This window comes from Rana temporaria, chromosome 6, assembly GCF_905171775.1.
Source record: "Rana temporaria chromosome 6, aRanTem1.1, whole genome shotgun sequence".
Lineage (NCBI taxonomy): Eukaryota > Metazoa > Chordata > Amphibia > Anura > Ranidae > Rana > Rana temporaria.
Genome location: NC_053494.1, coordinates 91,448,155 through 91,466,388, shown reverse-complemented (window position 1 = coordinate 91,466,388; position 18,234 = coordinate 91,448,155). Strand labels below are relative to the sequence as shown.

At 43.7% G+C, this 18,234-nt stretch overlaps 1 protein-coding gene across 5 annotated transcripts in view; it reads left to right on the top strand.

Annotated features, from left to right (window-relative positions):
• Positions 1-18,234, top strand: part of RBFOX1 (RNA binding fox-1 homolog 1) — a 1,331,074-nt gene that overhangs the window by 1,058,317 nt on the left and 254,523 nt on the right. For all 5 annotated transcript variants that reach the window (XM_040356987.1, XM_040356988.1, XM_040356986.1 and 2 more), the window contains one exon: positions 11,523-11,655. In XM_040356987.1, the coding sequence (XP_040212921.1) occupies positions 11,523-11,655 (133 nt within the window). The remainder of the gene's footprint in view (positions 1-11,522; positions 11,656-18,234) is intronic.

Genomic DNA, 18,234 nt, shown 5'->3' with positions numbered 1-18,234 from the left:
TACTACCGCTTTATTATCACAGGATCCCAGGAGCCTCTCATGGGGCCCCCTACTGACCCGGTGGACGGTGGCCCTTGGGCAGTGCCTAAGTGCACAGTTGCCAACATTTAAAAAATATTTTCAGGGCCACTTTTTTATATAAGTGCTATATTTAGAGTAGCTGAGATCCCCGATGTTCCTCTATACATCATAGTAGTAATCACAAAATTAAATGAGTACTAATAATGGGGCAGAACAAATATGAGAACTGATATTTCCTTTAGTTGAACTAACAAAAGTGTGTCCATTCTAGAGCTGGTAACATTGAGGATATTCAGTATAATTTTAAAGAACTGTTTTTGTGGGTAAGCGACATAGGGGAGGAGTATGGATGGTATATAAGTGGGAAGTATGTGCAGGTGAGGGAGAGGAATGTGGAGGGTCTAACAGTGGGCACTATGTACAGGAGAGGAGTACAAAGGGTACGGAAAAAAGCACTATGTACAGGAGAGGAGTGTGAAGGGTATGACAATGGGCAGTATGTACAGGAAGAGTGAGGGGGTATGACAGAGGGTAGTACATACCAGAGAGAAGTGTGGAGGGTATGATGGGGCAGTATGTACAGGAGAGGAGTGTGGAGGGTATGACAGTGGGCAGTATGTACAGGAGAGGAATGTAGACGGTATGATAGTGGGCTCTATGTATAGGAGAGGAGTGTGGAGGGTATGACAGTCAACACTATGTATAGGAGAGGAGTGTGGAGGGTATGACAGTGGGCACTATGTATAGGAGAGGAGTGTGGAGGGTATGACAGTGAGCAGTATGTACAGGAGAGGAGTGTGGAGGGTGCGACAGTGGGCACTAAGTACAGGAGAGAAGTGTATGACAGCAGGCACTATGTACAGGAGGGGAGTGTGAAGGGTATGACAGTGGGCGCTATGTATAGGAGAGGAGTGTGGAGGGTATGACAGTGGGCACTATGTACAGGAGAGGAGTGTGTAGGGTATGACAGTGAGTACTATGTATAGGAGAGAAGTGTGGAGAGTATGACAGTGAGCACTATGTACAGGAGTGGAAGGATATTTAGGGACTGAGTAGTGGTTAAGCGGGTCATACATGGATTGAAATTATGCAGAGACCAGCCATAGTCAATCTATGTATGGGCTAGCTGGTTTTACACAAGTCAATCTATTAATCAACTTGAGTACAACCAGCCTGTTTTTTTTTTCTTAAAACAATCAGTGCTGCCAACTAAAGTAAGCAACACTGATCATTGTACGCACTGGCAGAACACAATAACACTGCAGGAGTGATTCCCCCATCCACAGGTCAGCAGGTGAGAGGGTGTGTGGGGACAGGCTGGGGAGAGATACTAGTCAGTGGCTGGGTAGGCACTGGTAGTATCAGAGCCAGATACACACAGGTTACATACACCACGATCGTTAGAGCGAGAACAATAATTCTAGTACTAGACCTCCTCTGTAACTCTAAACATGTAACCTAAAAAAATGTAAAGCATCGCTTAGGATACCAAAAAAAATTGTGCTAACTTAACTAACTAACTGTTTTTTTAATGAATGAAATTTTTTTCCAAAAAAACATGTTTGAAAAATTGCTGCGCAAATACCGTGCTAGAGCTGCACAATTAATCATTAAAAAAATTGTGATGTCGATTCAACCCCCCTGACGATCTCCAATGCAGAGTTTGCTGATTCTTTCATATAACAAGTGGAGAGACTTTCAGCTGTCAAAAGAAAATATCTGGGCAGTCTGCCAAGTTTTTAACAGGAAACATTGGGCCTGATTCCCAAAAAAGCTGCCTAACTTAAGCAGTTAAGTTACACTGACTTAAAATTTCTACCTAAGTTCCTGATCCACAAAGCACTTACCTAGAAATTTCAGGCCGTGTAACTTAAGTGCCGCCGTCGCAAGGCGGTCCTCCTCTCCGGGGGGCGTTTAAAATTTAAATGAGGCGCGCTCTCGCGCCGGCCATACTGCGCATGCGTGTGACGTAATTTTCCCGACGTGCAGCGCGCAAACATAATTGGCGCCGGGCTTTGTGGATTGCGACGGGACACTAAAGTTGCGACGGGTGAAAAAAAATATACGCGCCGGGAAAACAAATAATTATAAAAAAAAATCACAGCGTCGCTCAGCATGCATTCCTGACAGGGAGAACTCCATGCCAATTTTCAAAGAAAAAACTGGCATGGGTCCCCCCCCCCAGGAGCATACCAGGCCCTTAGGTCTGGTATGGGTTGTAAGGAGACCCCCCCTCCGCCGAAAAATCGACGTAGGGGTCCCCCTACAATCCATACCAGACCCATATCCAAAGCACGCTACCCGGCCGGCCAGGAATGGGAGTGAGGACGAGCGAGCGCCCCCCCCCCTCCTGAGCCGTGCCAGGCCGCATGCCCTCAACATGGGGGGGTTGGGTGCTCTGGGGCAGGGGGGCGCACTGCGGGCCCCCCCACCCCAGAGCACCCTGTCCCCATGTTGATGAGGACAGGACCTCTTCCCGACAACCCTTGCCGTTGGTTGTCGGGGTATGCGGGCGGGGGCTTATCGGAATCTGGGAGTCCCCTTTAATAAGGGGGCCCCCAGATACTGGCCCCCCACCCTAAGTGAATGGATATGGGGTACATCGTACCCCTATCCATTCACCTGGAGGCAAAAAGTTAAAGTTATTAAACACACAACACAAGGGTTTTTAAAATAATTTATTAGTCTGCTCCGGAGGCCCCCCCTGTCTTCTTTATTAGCTCTAATACCAGGGGGGGCTTCTTCTTCCGCTCTCCGGGGGTCTTCTCCGCTCTCCGGGGGGGGCTTCTTCTTCCGCTCTCCGGGGGGGGTCTTCTCCGCTCTCCGGGGGTCTTCTTCTATCCTCGCCGCTATCCGCTGTTGACTCGGCGCACCCCGGTTCTTCTGCAGCTGTCCGGTGCCTTCTTCTTCAGCGCTGGCTGCCTGCTATCTTCGTGTGTTAGCTCAATTAGTAGCAGGCAGCCATCACGGTCTTCTGTGACGTCAGGTTCTTCTCTTCTGTTCTTCTCCCCTCTTCCGATGTTGACACGTCGCCTCTTGTCACTGCAATGATGGAAGCGCGCCTTGCATCCCATTTATATAGGCATCACCGTCCCATCATGCTCCGGCAGGTACCCACGTGGTGGGTGCCTACCCACGTGCACCCACCACGTGGGTACCTACCGGAGCATGATGGGACGGTGATATCCCTAAAGGGCAATTTCTCCGAGTGCGCCGAAACTGCACTGATGACTCAGATTATTTTGAGCAGGCGAATGTACTGAAGAAGAGATTTGCCCAAAAGGGATATGATGAGATCAACCTGGTGTCAATGATTCAAGAGATCGCAGAGAAGCCAAGAGAAGACTGTTTTAAGAAGAAAATAGAAGAACCATCCACAAATGAACACCAGTGGAGCTTCCTGACGGGCTTCCACATCCAATATAAGGAAATTGAAACCATATATAAGAAACACTGGCACATCCTCAGCAGAGATAGACATCTGGGTGGAGTGATTCCTCAGCAGCCACGTTTTATATATAGACGTGCGCCCAATTTTGGCGATAGAGTGGTCCGCAAAATATTGGATCCACCTGATCGCCAATTGAAAATAGATCTGAAAGGATTCTTTCCTTGCAGAAGGTGTATTTGCTGCCGCACGGTGAAAGAACACAACAAAGGAATTAACAAAGTTACCAGCTCCGATGGCACAATGTTTGACATTAAAGAATTCAGTACATGCAACTCGTCATATGTTGTATATTTGCTATGGTGCCCATGCGGGTTATTATATGTTGGGAGGACTAAAAGACTTCTAAGAATCCGCATATCAGAACACCTAGCAAATATTAAAAAAGGCTTTGAGGAACATAGCGTTTCCATGCATTTTAAAAAGGTACATAACCAGGACCCCACGCTTGCTCAATTTTGTGGCATAGATGTGGTTTACCCATCTTGGAGGGGGTCACACAGAGTCCGTGACCTTTCACAGCGCGAAACTCACTGGATATTCTTGCTAAAATGTCTTTTTCCGCGGGGGTTGAATATAGAGGTAGACTTGAATTGCTTCATCAATAATTCTTAGACATTTATCATACCCACACCTTTCCCTCCGTGGGTTTAGTATTACCCTTTCTGTCATCTTTTCAGTATATGTACTCTTTTATTCATTTATCTGATATTTTGCTATTAATTAATCCCTTCTCCAGTGGTGGTGTTATCGGTGACCATTTGCGATCAGCTCAGCGATCACTAATTCACCACTTGTATTTAGTTCCAGTTTTAGATTGATTTTATCGAGTTTCATTTTTAATGCATTTCTTACATATTTTAGATATATTTTAATTATATATATTTAATCATTTATATGAATTTGCAATTAGCGTTTGATACTAATATGTACTAATGCAAAATGTTATTAATTTATTTTAACTGACTATTGCCTTCATCCAGTGACAAATGTTTTTATATGTATTTGTTGATATACTCCAGCGCATGATTGATATATATCAGCTGATGACTTAATTAGGAACTGTTGTATGGCTATTCAATATAAACACAGTGTAATGATTGTGCTGTAGATGTGATTCGTGGTCACGGGGACACCCGGAAATCGGCTTTTTTATTTTTTTTTCCTCTCATTTCCGCCGCCCACGTCTGCCTATACAACAGCTGATTTGCCCCTGTTGTGTTGTTAGAAGCCATTCCCCGCGGCGAGCCTATCATGAGCAGCGTCTGCTCGACCTATCAGGTCGGCTTACCGCTGTGGCTGCTGGGTAAGACAGCCAGCCAATGGAGGAGGCGCTGACTTCCTCCTAGCTTTGGCTGCATAAGCGTTCTAGGCCCGCCCATCGTTGTAGGCGGAGCGGGATGCGCTGTGCAGCACGTGATTGGCTCAGACTGCTGCTGTTGGGGGATGTGATTAACATACTCTCTCACCTATTGGTATCTGGGGACTGGCGCCACGCCTATCGCACTGGCTGATTGATTTATACACCAGCCAGTGGTGGTGGATGATGCTGTCAGCCCACAGCAGTTTGGGATTATCGTTTACTTCCGCCCACAGTTTTGGAGGAAGTGGGAAAACGCCCAGGACTGATAGGCTGATTGATCTGACTACATCAGATATAAGGTAACCATTTATGACTGTGTGGTTAGTCCCATGAATAAGTTTTTATAACGAAACATGTCGGGGTATTGCCATACAGTCTAATTTTACTAGTGAGTGCTGCGTTTTTGGATGCAGAGTGCGTTTGAAGTTTTTTATTTAAGTGGATGTGCAGCCGCTTCTGACAGAAGTCCATGGCACCGTGAGTAGGAGAATTGGTTTCACTTTTTCTCGCTGATCGGGGGTCCGCCGTGACCGCTTCTCACCATTTTGACGTTTGAAGGAGTTTCTTGATGTGATATTCTGCTGTTTTACAAGATTTTGTTTGTGAGTGCACTGTTTGAAGTTTTATTTTGGTGTGCTATTAAACCTTTGATGGTATCACACTATTTGCACTTCTTTTGTCTCTCTCTGACATATATGTGGAACTGATTGGATGTCATATTTGGATTACATCTTTATTGACGGGAACAACTACATCTGATAAGGTTTTTTGTGCCAAAACACGAGAGTGTGAGGCATACCTATCCGGTGAGTGTCCATTTGATGGGGGAGGAGTCACTGAGCACTGTCGGGTGTGGTGGAAGTTTTTGAAAAAATTTGAAGATCGCAGGATCCTTATACACATGAACTTTGCTTTGTTTGGCCACGTTCTAAATTATTTTTAAAGACTGTCTCTTGCACTTTCAGTGCGTTCACTTCACGTTTAAGTCAATCACGGGTGTTTATTATTACAGTCACAGTTTAGTGTTTATTTCTTAAACTGGATATATTTTGTTTATTATCACTGTATATCATTACATATGGGTTGTAGTAATGTATTTTATATAGTCAAATATGCACAGTTATTTGATAGCGCTGTTTTAATTTGTTGACACTCCTTAGAGAGTTTCATCATCTTACATTCTTTTTGTTCACTTATTATCTTCTAAACAGCAGCTAGGCATCATCCACTCCTCCATAGGCGCAACGGTGGGCGACTTTTTAGGGCGCATTCTATAGATCACCCATTGTTACTATCGTCTGTTGGTGTGTGTTGGTGAAGTTCGTGTTAGTTAAAAGATTTGGAGGAGTAGTAGAGTGTAGTAGTTGTGTGTTTTTTCTGATTGTATTTTCTGTTTGTTTTTTGCTGATTGTTTTTTTTTTCAGAGTTTTTTTCTGTTTGTTTTTTTCTGTTTGTTTTTGAATTTGTAGTAGCTGTCTGCTTGTGTGGTTTGATTTTTGTGTTTGTTTGTTGTGTGAGTATTTTTGTGTTTGTTGTGTGAGTATTTTTGTTTGTTTGTTGTGTGAGTATTTTTGTTTGTTTGTTGTGTTTGTTTTTTGTTGGTGCTGAGTGGTGTGTATTATGGCACCGAAGAGCCGGAAGCTCAATTTTTCGAGCATCGAGAAGCAGATTCTTGCTAGGGGCATCGCCCAATATGGGTGTTATTTACATGGCCCTGAGAGCCGGACCCCCCCCCCCCCCCGGCCAGGAGGAAGGCGATCATCCAAAAAATTACGGATCAGATCAATGCGGCGGGGGGGGAGACGAGGACCCCCGGTGGTATACAAAAGAAGATCAACGTTCTTAAGAGCCTGGTCCGTGAGAAGATGGCCAAGATCAATGCCCATGTCAGGGGCACTGGAGGAGGCGCACCCTGCCCCATCAGGCTGAGTTAGGAGGAATGGGCAGTGGCCCGGTGTTTCCACCCACAGCAGGTGGTGGGCCTGCCTGGCTATCAATCTGATTCTCCTGTGAGGACAGGAAAGTTTTGGCTTTTTCTATCTGGTGATTAGCATGTGTGGGTGGGGGAAGGGAAGATGTGCCAAGTGTGTGGATCCTCCAACCTGTGATTGTTTTGTGTCCTCCACAGATGGCCAGGAGGTTGCTGGGCCATCAGGCCAGGCTGCTGCACCATCCGCAGGACAAGAGGCTGCTGAGGAGTCCCAAGAAGGGCAGGAGTCCCAAGGGGAGGGGAGTGGCCACACCTCCCCTCATGAGGAGGTTGAGGGGGAGGAGGATGAGGGGGTGGAGGCTGAAGATATGGACATTGCCAGGCAAGTCCTTTTGGCATCGGATATGTTGACCCTTGAGGCTACCCCTGAGGCTGGCAGCAGTCAGGCCACCATCAGGGGTAGCCCCTCCCACTCCTCCCCCAACAGGCCTCAACCCACACGGGTCTCTCTCTCCCCTTCTCCCAGGCCACAAGCCTCAGCGGCAGGCAGGAAGGCAACCCATGAGACCAGGGGGGTGGCCGAGCGTCTGCCGGGCAATCTGCAGAGGGACAATGCACGGCAGACCCACAATCTGGCTCAGATCAAAGTGACACTGAGCCAGATGGAGGCCAGCCTGGGGACAATTAAGGAGTCAATCACTGATGTGGCCACAAACTCCTTGGCGGTCATCACATGCTTGTGTTGTGTGATCCTCCTTCCCCTGCTCACAGGATGATCCTCCTTCCCCTGCTCACCCACCCCCCCAGGATGATCCTCCTTCCCCTGCTCACCCCCCAGGAGGCTCCTCTGGTTGGCCGTGGCCGTGTCCGTGGGCTCACGCCGCCGCCGTTAATTTTGCAGGGTACTTTTGATTTTTGATTTTTATTATTTTTTTTGGTATACTGTACTTATGATTTGTTTTATGTGTGTGAATGATGTATGAATGTGGGGGTGGGCATTCCTGATTAAATAAGGGTGTCACCCTCAGTTTTGGAGTAGGGATCCCCAGGACCAGGGAGAAGTGATCCCAGGTCCATGTGAATGGTGTATGAATGCACAGTGACATAAATGGAGCCGTGGTGGGGCGTTACTGCTCCCAAGTACCATTGGGGGGGGTACTTGGATCTAATCCAATTAGATGTGCATGTGATGTGTCTGTGCTAGGGACCACAGTGGGTGTGCATTCATGCATTCTCATTGTGACATAATTAATGTGTGTGTTTACTGTGCAAAGATGCATTCTGCGAGGCGTCTCCTGACTGCTGTTCCCTCAGAAGAGGGTTACCCTCGGTTACTAAAGTCACTAGTCTAGCTATGCGCATGGATGCCCCTGGCATGTTGGCATACAGATTGTTGTCCTGCAAGTGTGTGTGCTCAGCTCTTCCTTAATGGTGTTGCTTTAGCTGACCTTTACACGGCAGGTGTAAAGTTAGGGCTGCTTTTATAAAGTGTAATTTTACACAATGAAACTAACAGAAGCGCACAGGGCGTAATCTTCGCCGCACCCACCTAATTTTGTGGATCGCCTTATCTCCCTCATTTGCATCTTTGCCTATCAAAACAGCGGCGTGTCTAGCGTATTTTGCGCTCGAAGAAGCGCCGGTGTAATTTTTTTAGGTAGGACGAAAAAAACTGTTTTTCAAGCGTAACTCGTTTTGAGGATCAGGCGCAAAATTACGCGCGGCGCAAATTTCAATTACGCCGCACATCTCGAGTTAAGTCGGCGCATCTGCTTTGTGAATCTGGCCCTGTTTTCCTTAGTTGATGGCAGAGCAATTTTTTTGGGGGTTTGGCGGTGTGGCAGGTGTCATGATTGACAATAGATTTACATCGGGGAACACTGTTTTTAAAAAAAGGAAATGTCAAAAACTGTCTCTGTGTTTTTAGAACTTTTTTATGCTTTTTTGGGGAATGGGTAAGGTATTATGTACCCAATACTCATTCGCATGGGGGGGGCTTGTTAAAGGGGGCTTCCAGATTGCAATAAGCTGTTGTGGGGATGACATGGGAACAAGGTGCTTTGGGGTGGGGGCAGAGCCCCCCTGCCGCAAAGCACCTGTCCCCCTATTTTGAAGGCATGTGGTCTGGTAAGGTTCAGGAGTGATCACCCCCCCCCTTTCCTGGCCTGTCAGGCTGCATGCTAAGATAAGGGTCTGGTATGTATTTTGGGGGGCCCCATAACCATTTAAAAATAAAATTGGCATGGGTTCCCCTAAAATCCATACCAGACCTGAATAGCCTGGTATGGACTGGGGGACCTCACACCATTTTTTACATTTTCCTATTGCTGTTAATGGTATTGTATTGTCGATAATTTAAATGTCATTTCATTCATTTTTTTTTTTCTTTAGAAATGTAATTCTTGCTACAGCATGTCCTATACATGCTACAGATGCACCACTTTACAGGCAGACTATGCACTATTATAGTTAAAGAAATTTTTCATTTTTATTGTTGCACTTTAAGCATCAATAAAATCACTTCTCCTGCAAAAACAATCTTTTTTAAAACATTTATTTTGCATTGATACATGTCCCCCCAGGGCAATACCCAGACCCCCATACCCTTTTTTATGGCCAGTTACTTGCATGGGTGGGAAAATATTGCGCAAACGGTGAAGGTGGGAAGAACAATAATAGGGGTTGGTGAGTAATAGATGGATGATATAAATGGAAGCTGCTACATAAAAATGTGACAAATAGTCTGAATGGAAGGTGGATAGAATGTAGCACTAACCCTTATGTGAAGTGGAGATACACATAAAAGGATGAACTTATCATCATGTGGGACTTTCTTACTCATTTAGTTTTGAATGATTTTTAAAACGTTCATCCTTTTATGTGTATTTCCAGTTACTTGCGTATAAGCCTTAAAAATGGGGACTTTTGATTTTTCAAGTTCGGATCCCATAGACTTTAACCACTTCAGCCCCGTAGTATTTGGTTGCCCAATGACTGGGCAATTTTTTGCAATTAGGCACTGCATCGCTTTGACACTTGCGCGGTCGTGCAAAATTGACATCCTTTTTTTCCCACAAATAGAGCTTTCTTTTGATGGTATTTGATCACCTCTGCGGTTTTTATTTTTTGCGCTATAAACAAAAAAAGTGCAACAATTTTGAAAAAAAAAAGCAATATCTTTTACTTGTTGCTATAATAAGTATCCCTAAAAATACTTAAAGCACGTGAAAGATGGGTGGATGGAGCTCTGGTGTTTTCAAAAAGTGACAGCTAGTATGGGGAACTTCTCCCCTTACTGCTGTAACAGTGAGAGAAAAAGCAGTGGGGAGGGACTGCAGCAGTGGGAACATGTTACATGTTCCACCCTAAAAATAGTGGAACGTGTAACATGTTCCCAAAAGTTAACTTATCCTTTAAAATGGACACACTATGATTATTAGTGCCTTGTACTTATGTCTTAAGCTGATTGCATATATTTTTTTGGCCATGATTATCTATGGAGTCTGGCAACCTCCTAATGCTTTCAATGGGACTGCCTCCCACAGTTTATCATGGGAACCTCCACTGGGATTCTCACATATAATCAGAGACAGGTTGTGTTTGCTGGTGTGAATGCACCCTTATGTGTTGCTGCACATGAGTGGTCAATGTGTGGGGCCATAAATGTATGTTCTCCTACATCAACAAAGCTCCTGTCCAGCTGTACAAAAATAGTGGACGGTAGCTTTGTTGATGCTGTTAATAAATCGCCTTCAATGTGTCTGCAGAATACTTAAGATTATTGTGGGGATCACACTTTTTGTGGACTAAAATGGTATTTTAGTTTTAAATTCTTCTGATTTAACTTTCTTAGCAAGATATGCCTTTATTCCTGTTTTGGAAAAACAAGAGTATGGCATTTTCAGTTTGCCTTATACAAAAGGCCCTTCCTTAATGATCACATGCATTCACTTCTGGAATTGTTTATTTGATTACTGTCATGCTTACCCCTAACACAGGTGGACAGGCTCTATAGCTACCGCCTGTATTCTTCACCTAGAACAGCCCCTTTTCCCATAAGGCAAGCATGCCTTCTGGTACTTGGTTGCCCCAAGGACTTATACACAATGCTATAGTTCCTCGCTACCACATATTATGGGGCGTTCTGCAGTACTTTGCAGAATTCTGCAGAATTTGCCGCGACAGCCCTAAAATGTTCTAAATTTGGCGAAGGGGCGAACACCCGATGTCGAGTCAAACTTACGATTGACTCGAACATCGGGCTCATCCCTAATGTTGAACACACTATCACAAGCATGAGACTGTAGGCTTGGCTGGCTTAAATCAGGTTTGGTCTCCACCCAGAGACTGGCTACACCAATCACCATGCAGGTGGACAGAGAGACATGGAGAATGTAACACAGTCAAAACCAGGATGCTGGAATGAGACCAGAAGCGCTACATACACCTGACAAATACTTCCACTTTCTTTATGAATTCCAGTGGTTTTATTGTATGTTTAAAGGATGTTAAAAGTGTAATGGACAAAATTCAGTATCTCATAGTCTGCAATCACATTTTCTTTGAACTCTTTAATATATTTGATGTTTATGGATACATTAGAGACACTGCATAAAAAAATCAGACCATCGAGATATTGTTTGTGTTGCACAATAACATTCTACAGCACTTTTATACAGTGCTAAATATTTGTATATGTACATGTGCTATGCATATGTATTAACAGGAGATTTAATACTATTTTTACTGTTCTTTTACAGTACCTGGCTTTCCTTATCCTGCTGCAACAGCTGCTGCTGCTTATAGAGGTGCACACCTTAGAGGTAGAGGCCGTACAGTCTATAACACATTTCGTGCAGCAGCACCTCCTCCCCCTATTCCAGCTTATGGCGGGTAAGAAATATATCCTTTTTATCCTATTATATTTTCTCAACAGCAAAAAACAACTTTCTTAGAGAAAAGCATGCTGTTCTTCTCTCACTGCAGAAACTAACACAGTGTGTTGCCAGGCCAAGTGCCTGATGTTGTGCACCTTGCTCAGGCTATTGAAAAATGACTGTAATTTGTACTGTCATGGTTGGTGCTTTAAGAATTTGATATATAACATGTTGTTATGTAAATGATGCTAGAGCTTAGATGCTGCAGAAGTTGCTACAATTGAAAATGTACCTCTTGTGATTGCAAACATCTGGTCATTAAAGGGGTTTGATGAAGCGACACTGTGAAGCACCCCTCAAATTCTGATTAATAAAATTTCAGTTTACCGATAAAATCAATTTTTGGTGTTCACTTAAGGTGCAGCTGTATCAGTAAATGTGTGATCCTCAGTATACACCTCTTGACAAAGTGTAGAAGGTATGAAAAATGACCATCAATGCTCTGATTTATATAGCTGCAAAGCTATAGCTGAAAATAGTAAAGTTTCTTTAATTTGAGTTATCTTATTTTAAGAGTTTTCAGCCACATGAATTTAATGTTGTTTGCTGATGGAATATAGGATCTCTCATAGCTCATGTATAGTTATGGTCTGGGTGACATGTATCTGCAGTAATGTTCATGTCTGTCTTCTTACCTCCCTGTTGTGTTCTGCTTTGAGACTGATCGCTTTTCACCTGTGTGCTTAAGTAATCTTCCCTCAAGCATGGCTCCACCCCAGGCTCTAACAGGAAACACTATATTAACCTGTGCCCTGAAAGCCAAGCCTTGCTGATCAATATTGTGTGTTTGGCTTCCTGTGTGCTTCTTGCCATGTGCTCTAGATCTGATTATGTTTACTGACCTTGGCTTGTTCTTTGACAATCCCTGTCTGCCGGATACCCCAACCTTTGACGTGTTTTCCTGTCTTTTCCTGTCCATCCCAGAGACCCAGGCCATGTCAGACTATGTCACTGAGAATCTAGAAAGAGGGTTAATCTGGAAATCTTCATCACCTGTGGGTGCAGGGTTCTTTTTCGTTGCCAAAAAACATGGACCCTGCATTCATTTTCGAGGCTTAAATGTGGTGACAATCAAAAATGTATACCCTTCAGGTCTCCCCCAAAATCCATACCAGACCCTTATCTGAGCAAGCACCCTGGCAGGCCGCAGGAAAAGTGGGGGGGGCCAGAGAGTGCCCCCCTCCTTAACTTTACCAGACCACTTGACCTCAACACCACTTCCCCATGTTGATGGGGACAAGGGCCTCATCCTCACAACCCTTGACCAGTGGTTGTGGGGGTCTGCAGGTGGGGGGTTATCAGAATCTGGAATCTCCCTTTAACAAGGGGGCCCCCAGATACTGCCCCCATGTGAATTGGTAACAGGTACATTGTACCCCTACCAATTCACAAAAAAAGTGTCAAAAATAGTAAAATAAAAAACTTTGGGACAAGTCCTTTATTAAAAAATAAAAAAATAAAACTGTCTTGCGATGTCCATTCATTTTCTATCACGCCACCCGACGGAGCAAAAAAAGCTGTTATATAGCTGAGGGCAGGGCCACCTGGTGATTTGAATGGGTGACCCCGCCCTCAGCTATATAACAGCTATCACTGAAAAGAAGCGTCACTCGGCGGGAGCCTCCCATGGAGCCGGAGCCATTGCAGCTTTTTTCTCCAGTCTGTCGGGCGGTGTGATAGAAGATGAATGGACATTGCGGGACAGTTTTATTTTTTTATTTTTTAATAAAGGACTTGTCCTGAAGTCTATCCTGTCTTTTTTTACTGTTTTTGACATATTTTTTTGTGAATTGGTAGGGATCTGGGGGTCCACTTGTTAAAGGGGGCTTCCAGATTCCAATAAGCCCCCACCCGCAAACCCCCACAAAAACACCATTCAAGGGTTGTGGGGAGGAGGCCCTTGCCTGGTGGTGGGACCCCAAAGCACCCCTCCAATGTTGAGGGCATGTGGCCTGGTATGGTTCAGGAGGGGGTGCTCTCTTGTCCCCCCTCCTTTCCTGCCATTTTTTTATTTTGGGGCAGGGTTCCCCTTAATATCCACACCAGACCTGAAGGGCCTGGTATGGATTTTGGGGGTACCCCCACGCAATATTTTTTTAAACTTTGCTTCAAAGTTCCCCTTAATATTCATACCAGACTAAAAGGGTCTGGTAATGGACTGGGGGGAACCCATGACTTTTTTTTCAATTAGTTTTATCTATATTATCAAGACCCGACAATTCATTACAGCCGCGATCAGTTTTAAATTACTTTTCTTCCTTTAGAAATTTTATTTTGCTGCAGGACTGTTCTAAACACGGGGAAAATGTGCCACTTTACAGGCATACTATAGACACTCCCCAGGCATGATATTTAAAGGAATATTTCATTTTTATTCTTTCACTTTAAGCATTATTAAGCACTTTTGTTTTTTCATGTTAGTGTCCCATAAACTTTTAAATGGTGTTCTGCAGCTTTCGAATTTGCCATGAACACATACATAATGTTCACTGTTTGGTGAACAGGCAAACACCCGATGTTCGAGTCAAACTTACGTTTGTGTCATGTACCAGGTGTGACCAGAACTGTGTGGCTAGCAACAGAGGAACACCAAACACATATAAGTGAAAATATTATGATTTATTTAGGTAAGTGAATAATATAAATACAACCACCTCCAATATGACACAGTGCAACAAACCAACCAACAGACAGAGACCCACAAATAACAACAGACAGATATGTACAATAAATGGGAAATGCCAGAATCATAAACAATAGCCAGGCCAGGGTCATACACAGCAGATCGCTGGATGGACAAATGGATATTCCAGAAACATAAACATTAGCCAGGCCAAGGTCATACACAGGGAGATCAGCAGATGGGGTAAGGAACAGGTTCAGATAATCAGCCGGCAGGTACAGATCAGGGCACGAGGACGATACCAGGGCAAAGTATGTTTCCACTTGCCGGGTATTTATAGGAATACCTGTAATTGGCCTCAAGTCACACCTGAGGGCAAAAGGTGCTGTCTGCACCACACTGCCAGGATCCATCCGCTGGTGGACGCCAGTACTGCGGCCCAAGGATGACATAACACCAGCAGGGAGAAGTACCCCTGACAGTTAAAAACTGCCAGGAGACACCTGCTGGTGGACCTCAGTACTGCATGCCAAATGATAGATATTACCGGTGGATGGAACCTTTCCTGACAGTTCGATTTGAACCTCAGGCTCATCCCTAGTGCTCAGTTTAAATCCTCAACACAAGCTCCTGCTGGTCTTTTCATACCCTCGCCCATCCCTAAGGAGCCCTGGTCTCACATTGCCATGGATTTTATCACTGATCTTCCACTGTCTGAGAATTTTATCTATGCAATATGTGTAACAATGCCGAATGGGGCAATACGGCTTTGATTGAATTTTGTATGCTTAATAACATTTTTATACAGAAATTGAAAAGAAAAAAATAAATATGTTTTTGTTATATTGCTGAAGGATAACATAAGAAGACTTCCATGTTACTCTAGTCAACCATTTCCAAGTAAAAAACCTTATTTAAAAAAAAGACGTGGAAGTTACATAGTTACATAGTTACATAGTTAGTCAGGTTAAAAAAAAGACAGAAGTCCATCCAGTTCAACCACAAGAAGTGACAAATTTGTGTAACCTCAAGACATCCAAGGACATCCATACTTTGAAGGATGAGGAAGAGACCCATGCAGGATAAAAAGCAGGGCTTTTGAGAAAAGGGAAGCAAGCATTGTGTGGGGTTTGTCAATAGTGCATAAATTTAAGTCTATCCCAGGGGGAAATAAAATGTTTGGTGATGGGATTACATATGTTAGGGAGGTCTTTAGGATGGAGCCAGAGTAAATAGGAGATCGATAAAGGATCACATTCCGCTGCTTCAATCATTACCCATAAAGAAATTTCATGGGTTGCGTGGTATTTAGACTAGAAATATGTGCTGCTTTATAGTAGGTTGGGAGTTGGGAAAGCTTGGATCTCCACTGGTTTTTGGGAGATATAGTGTTTGCAAGGGTATACGTGGTTTGGAGGGGCCCCAAACAAATGACGTAGCCCTTTTCTGTATTAGTCCTAAAAAATAGGCTGGGATTGGAATCGGTAGAACTCTAAAAAAAATACAGTATTTTGGGCAGAATTGTCATTTTTATTGCATTAATTCTTCCCAACCACGATAATGGAAGGTGAGACCATTGGTTCAGCCTGTTTGCCACCTTGCTCAAAGTTGGTGGGTAATTGTCTAAAAAGAGTATTGAAGTAGAGGCTGTAAGGTGATTTCCTAAATATGGGACTGATTTCTCTGCCCAGGTAAAAGGAAGTGCAATTGTTGCTGAATCCAGTTCCATATGGGAGAGAGATATATTTAATACCAACCATATTTTAGGATTTATTATTAGGCCTGAGAAGGCAGCAAACTTGTTGAGAATGGGTAAGAGATTGGGGCCTGAGACTTGTGGAGATGATAGGAATAGCAAGACATCATCAGCAAACAGACAAAGTTTTTTTTCAATATGTGCTAAAAGAACTGCTCGACGCACATTGTCACTTGCTTGGCGTGTAAGCATAAAGCCTACTTGATCACGATGCACAAGAGTGCCTATGACTCTATAAAGACTAACATTTTTGCTAAAATTTTTATATCAAGGTTTAGAAGGGAAATGGGATGAAAATTTGTACAAGAGGTGTCATCAGAGTGAGGCTTAGGGATCATACAGATGGTTGCGGTTTGTGATTCCTGTCTAAAGGAGTGTCCATCCAATAAAACATTAAAGGCATCAGCCAAGATAAGGGATAGAGTTTCTGTGAATGTTTGATAATATAAGGCCGAGTATTCATGAGGGCCTGGTCTCTTATTTCTTTTTTAGCTCTTTAATGGTTTTAGCTACTTCCTCGACTAGGATGGGTTTGTCAAGTTGACTTCTTTGGCCATGAGTTAACTATAAATTTATACGGGAAAGGAAGGTATCTGCTTCAGCTGGATTAAATTTATTTGCTTCCATGTATAAAGAAGCTAGGTGGGAATGGAATTTGTGTACAATTTTAATAGGGTTGCTAGTATAGATGGGTAAAAGGGGAGGGGATAATTGCGCTAGGTGCCAAAAATTGGTGAATATAAATGAATAAAAAATATCCGAACGGGTATCCTGCAGCTAAACACCACACCCTATTATAAGGCACAACAAAATATACAAAAAAAAAGCGTAGCGCTGGATAATGAGTGAATAATATGTGACCATAAATTAAAATAAATAATCAGTGAAAAAAGGATAAAAACAACATAATCAACAGTGAAAAATAAAGTTCATAATAATTCCTGAATGGGAAACATTTCAGTGAACTCCTGTAGACCTTCAGTGATGGAGGATGGATGTATGAAAGAGATGTTTGTGTGTTTTATACATCCATCCTCCATCACCGAAGGTCTACAGGAACACACTGAAATTTCTCCCTTTCAGGAATTATTCATTTATGAACTTTATTTTTTACTGTTGATTATGTTGTTTTTATACTTTTTTCACTGATTATTTATTTGAATTTTTGGTTACATATTCTTCACTCAATATCCAGCGCTACACTTTTTTTGTATATATTGCTATTGTAGATGTTGCTGGACAATTTGAGTCGGATTGGTTTGGATGATTTATTTAATGATTTGAGTGCTCTTGCCAGAAATGTAACAGATATATTCGATTTCATATAAAAGGCATGTCTAGATCGGTTTAGAGACTTTTCAGCTGATTCTGTGAGGAATAAATCATATTCCAGGTGGGTCTTTTCTAATTGAGTTTTTGCGACTTGGGTGGGATTATCTTGAAAGGATGCAAAGGAGGTGTTGAACTCAGACTCCAGCTTGCGAGCCAGGTTTCTGCGTTTAAGTTTGAACATTGTAAATTCCACGCATTACTGTTTTTTGTGCTTCCCAGAGAATTAGTGGGGAGATGTGGGGGGTGGGGGTTATTGTGTGTTAGATAGTCCTTCAGGGCTTGCTCAATAATAAGGCAATGTGATGGGTGTTTGAGTATTACATCTGAGACGTACCAAGTAGGATCCTGAGCTTTAGGAATAGGTGAAAAAATTGTAGTAAAAATAGTATTTTTTAATACAGCTTACCTGTAAAATCCTTTTCTTGGGAATACATCACAGGACACAGAGTCTTAATTACCGTATTTATTGGGGTATAGCGCACTCCCGCGTATAGCGCGCACCCCTAAATTTGCCCAGAAATTCCTGTGAAAAAAAGATTTTTGTACTTACAGTTTGGTGTCTTGCACGGCGTCCATCGGCGGCCTCGTCGAGTCCGGCGTCCGTCTGCGGCTTCGGGTGTCCTCTTCGTCGGGTCCGGCGTCCTTCTGCGCTTGTTTCCCGCCGAGTTTGAATACTGCGCCGGCATATACCGAGCGCAGTACACTCGCATATAGTCGGCAATGCACGGCTACTCTCGTGATCGCGAGTGTAGCCGAGACTGCCTGACTATACACGAGGGTACTGCGCTCGGTATATGCTGGCGCAGTATTCAAACTCGGCGCGG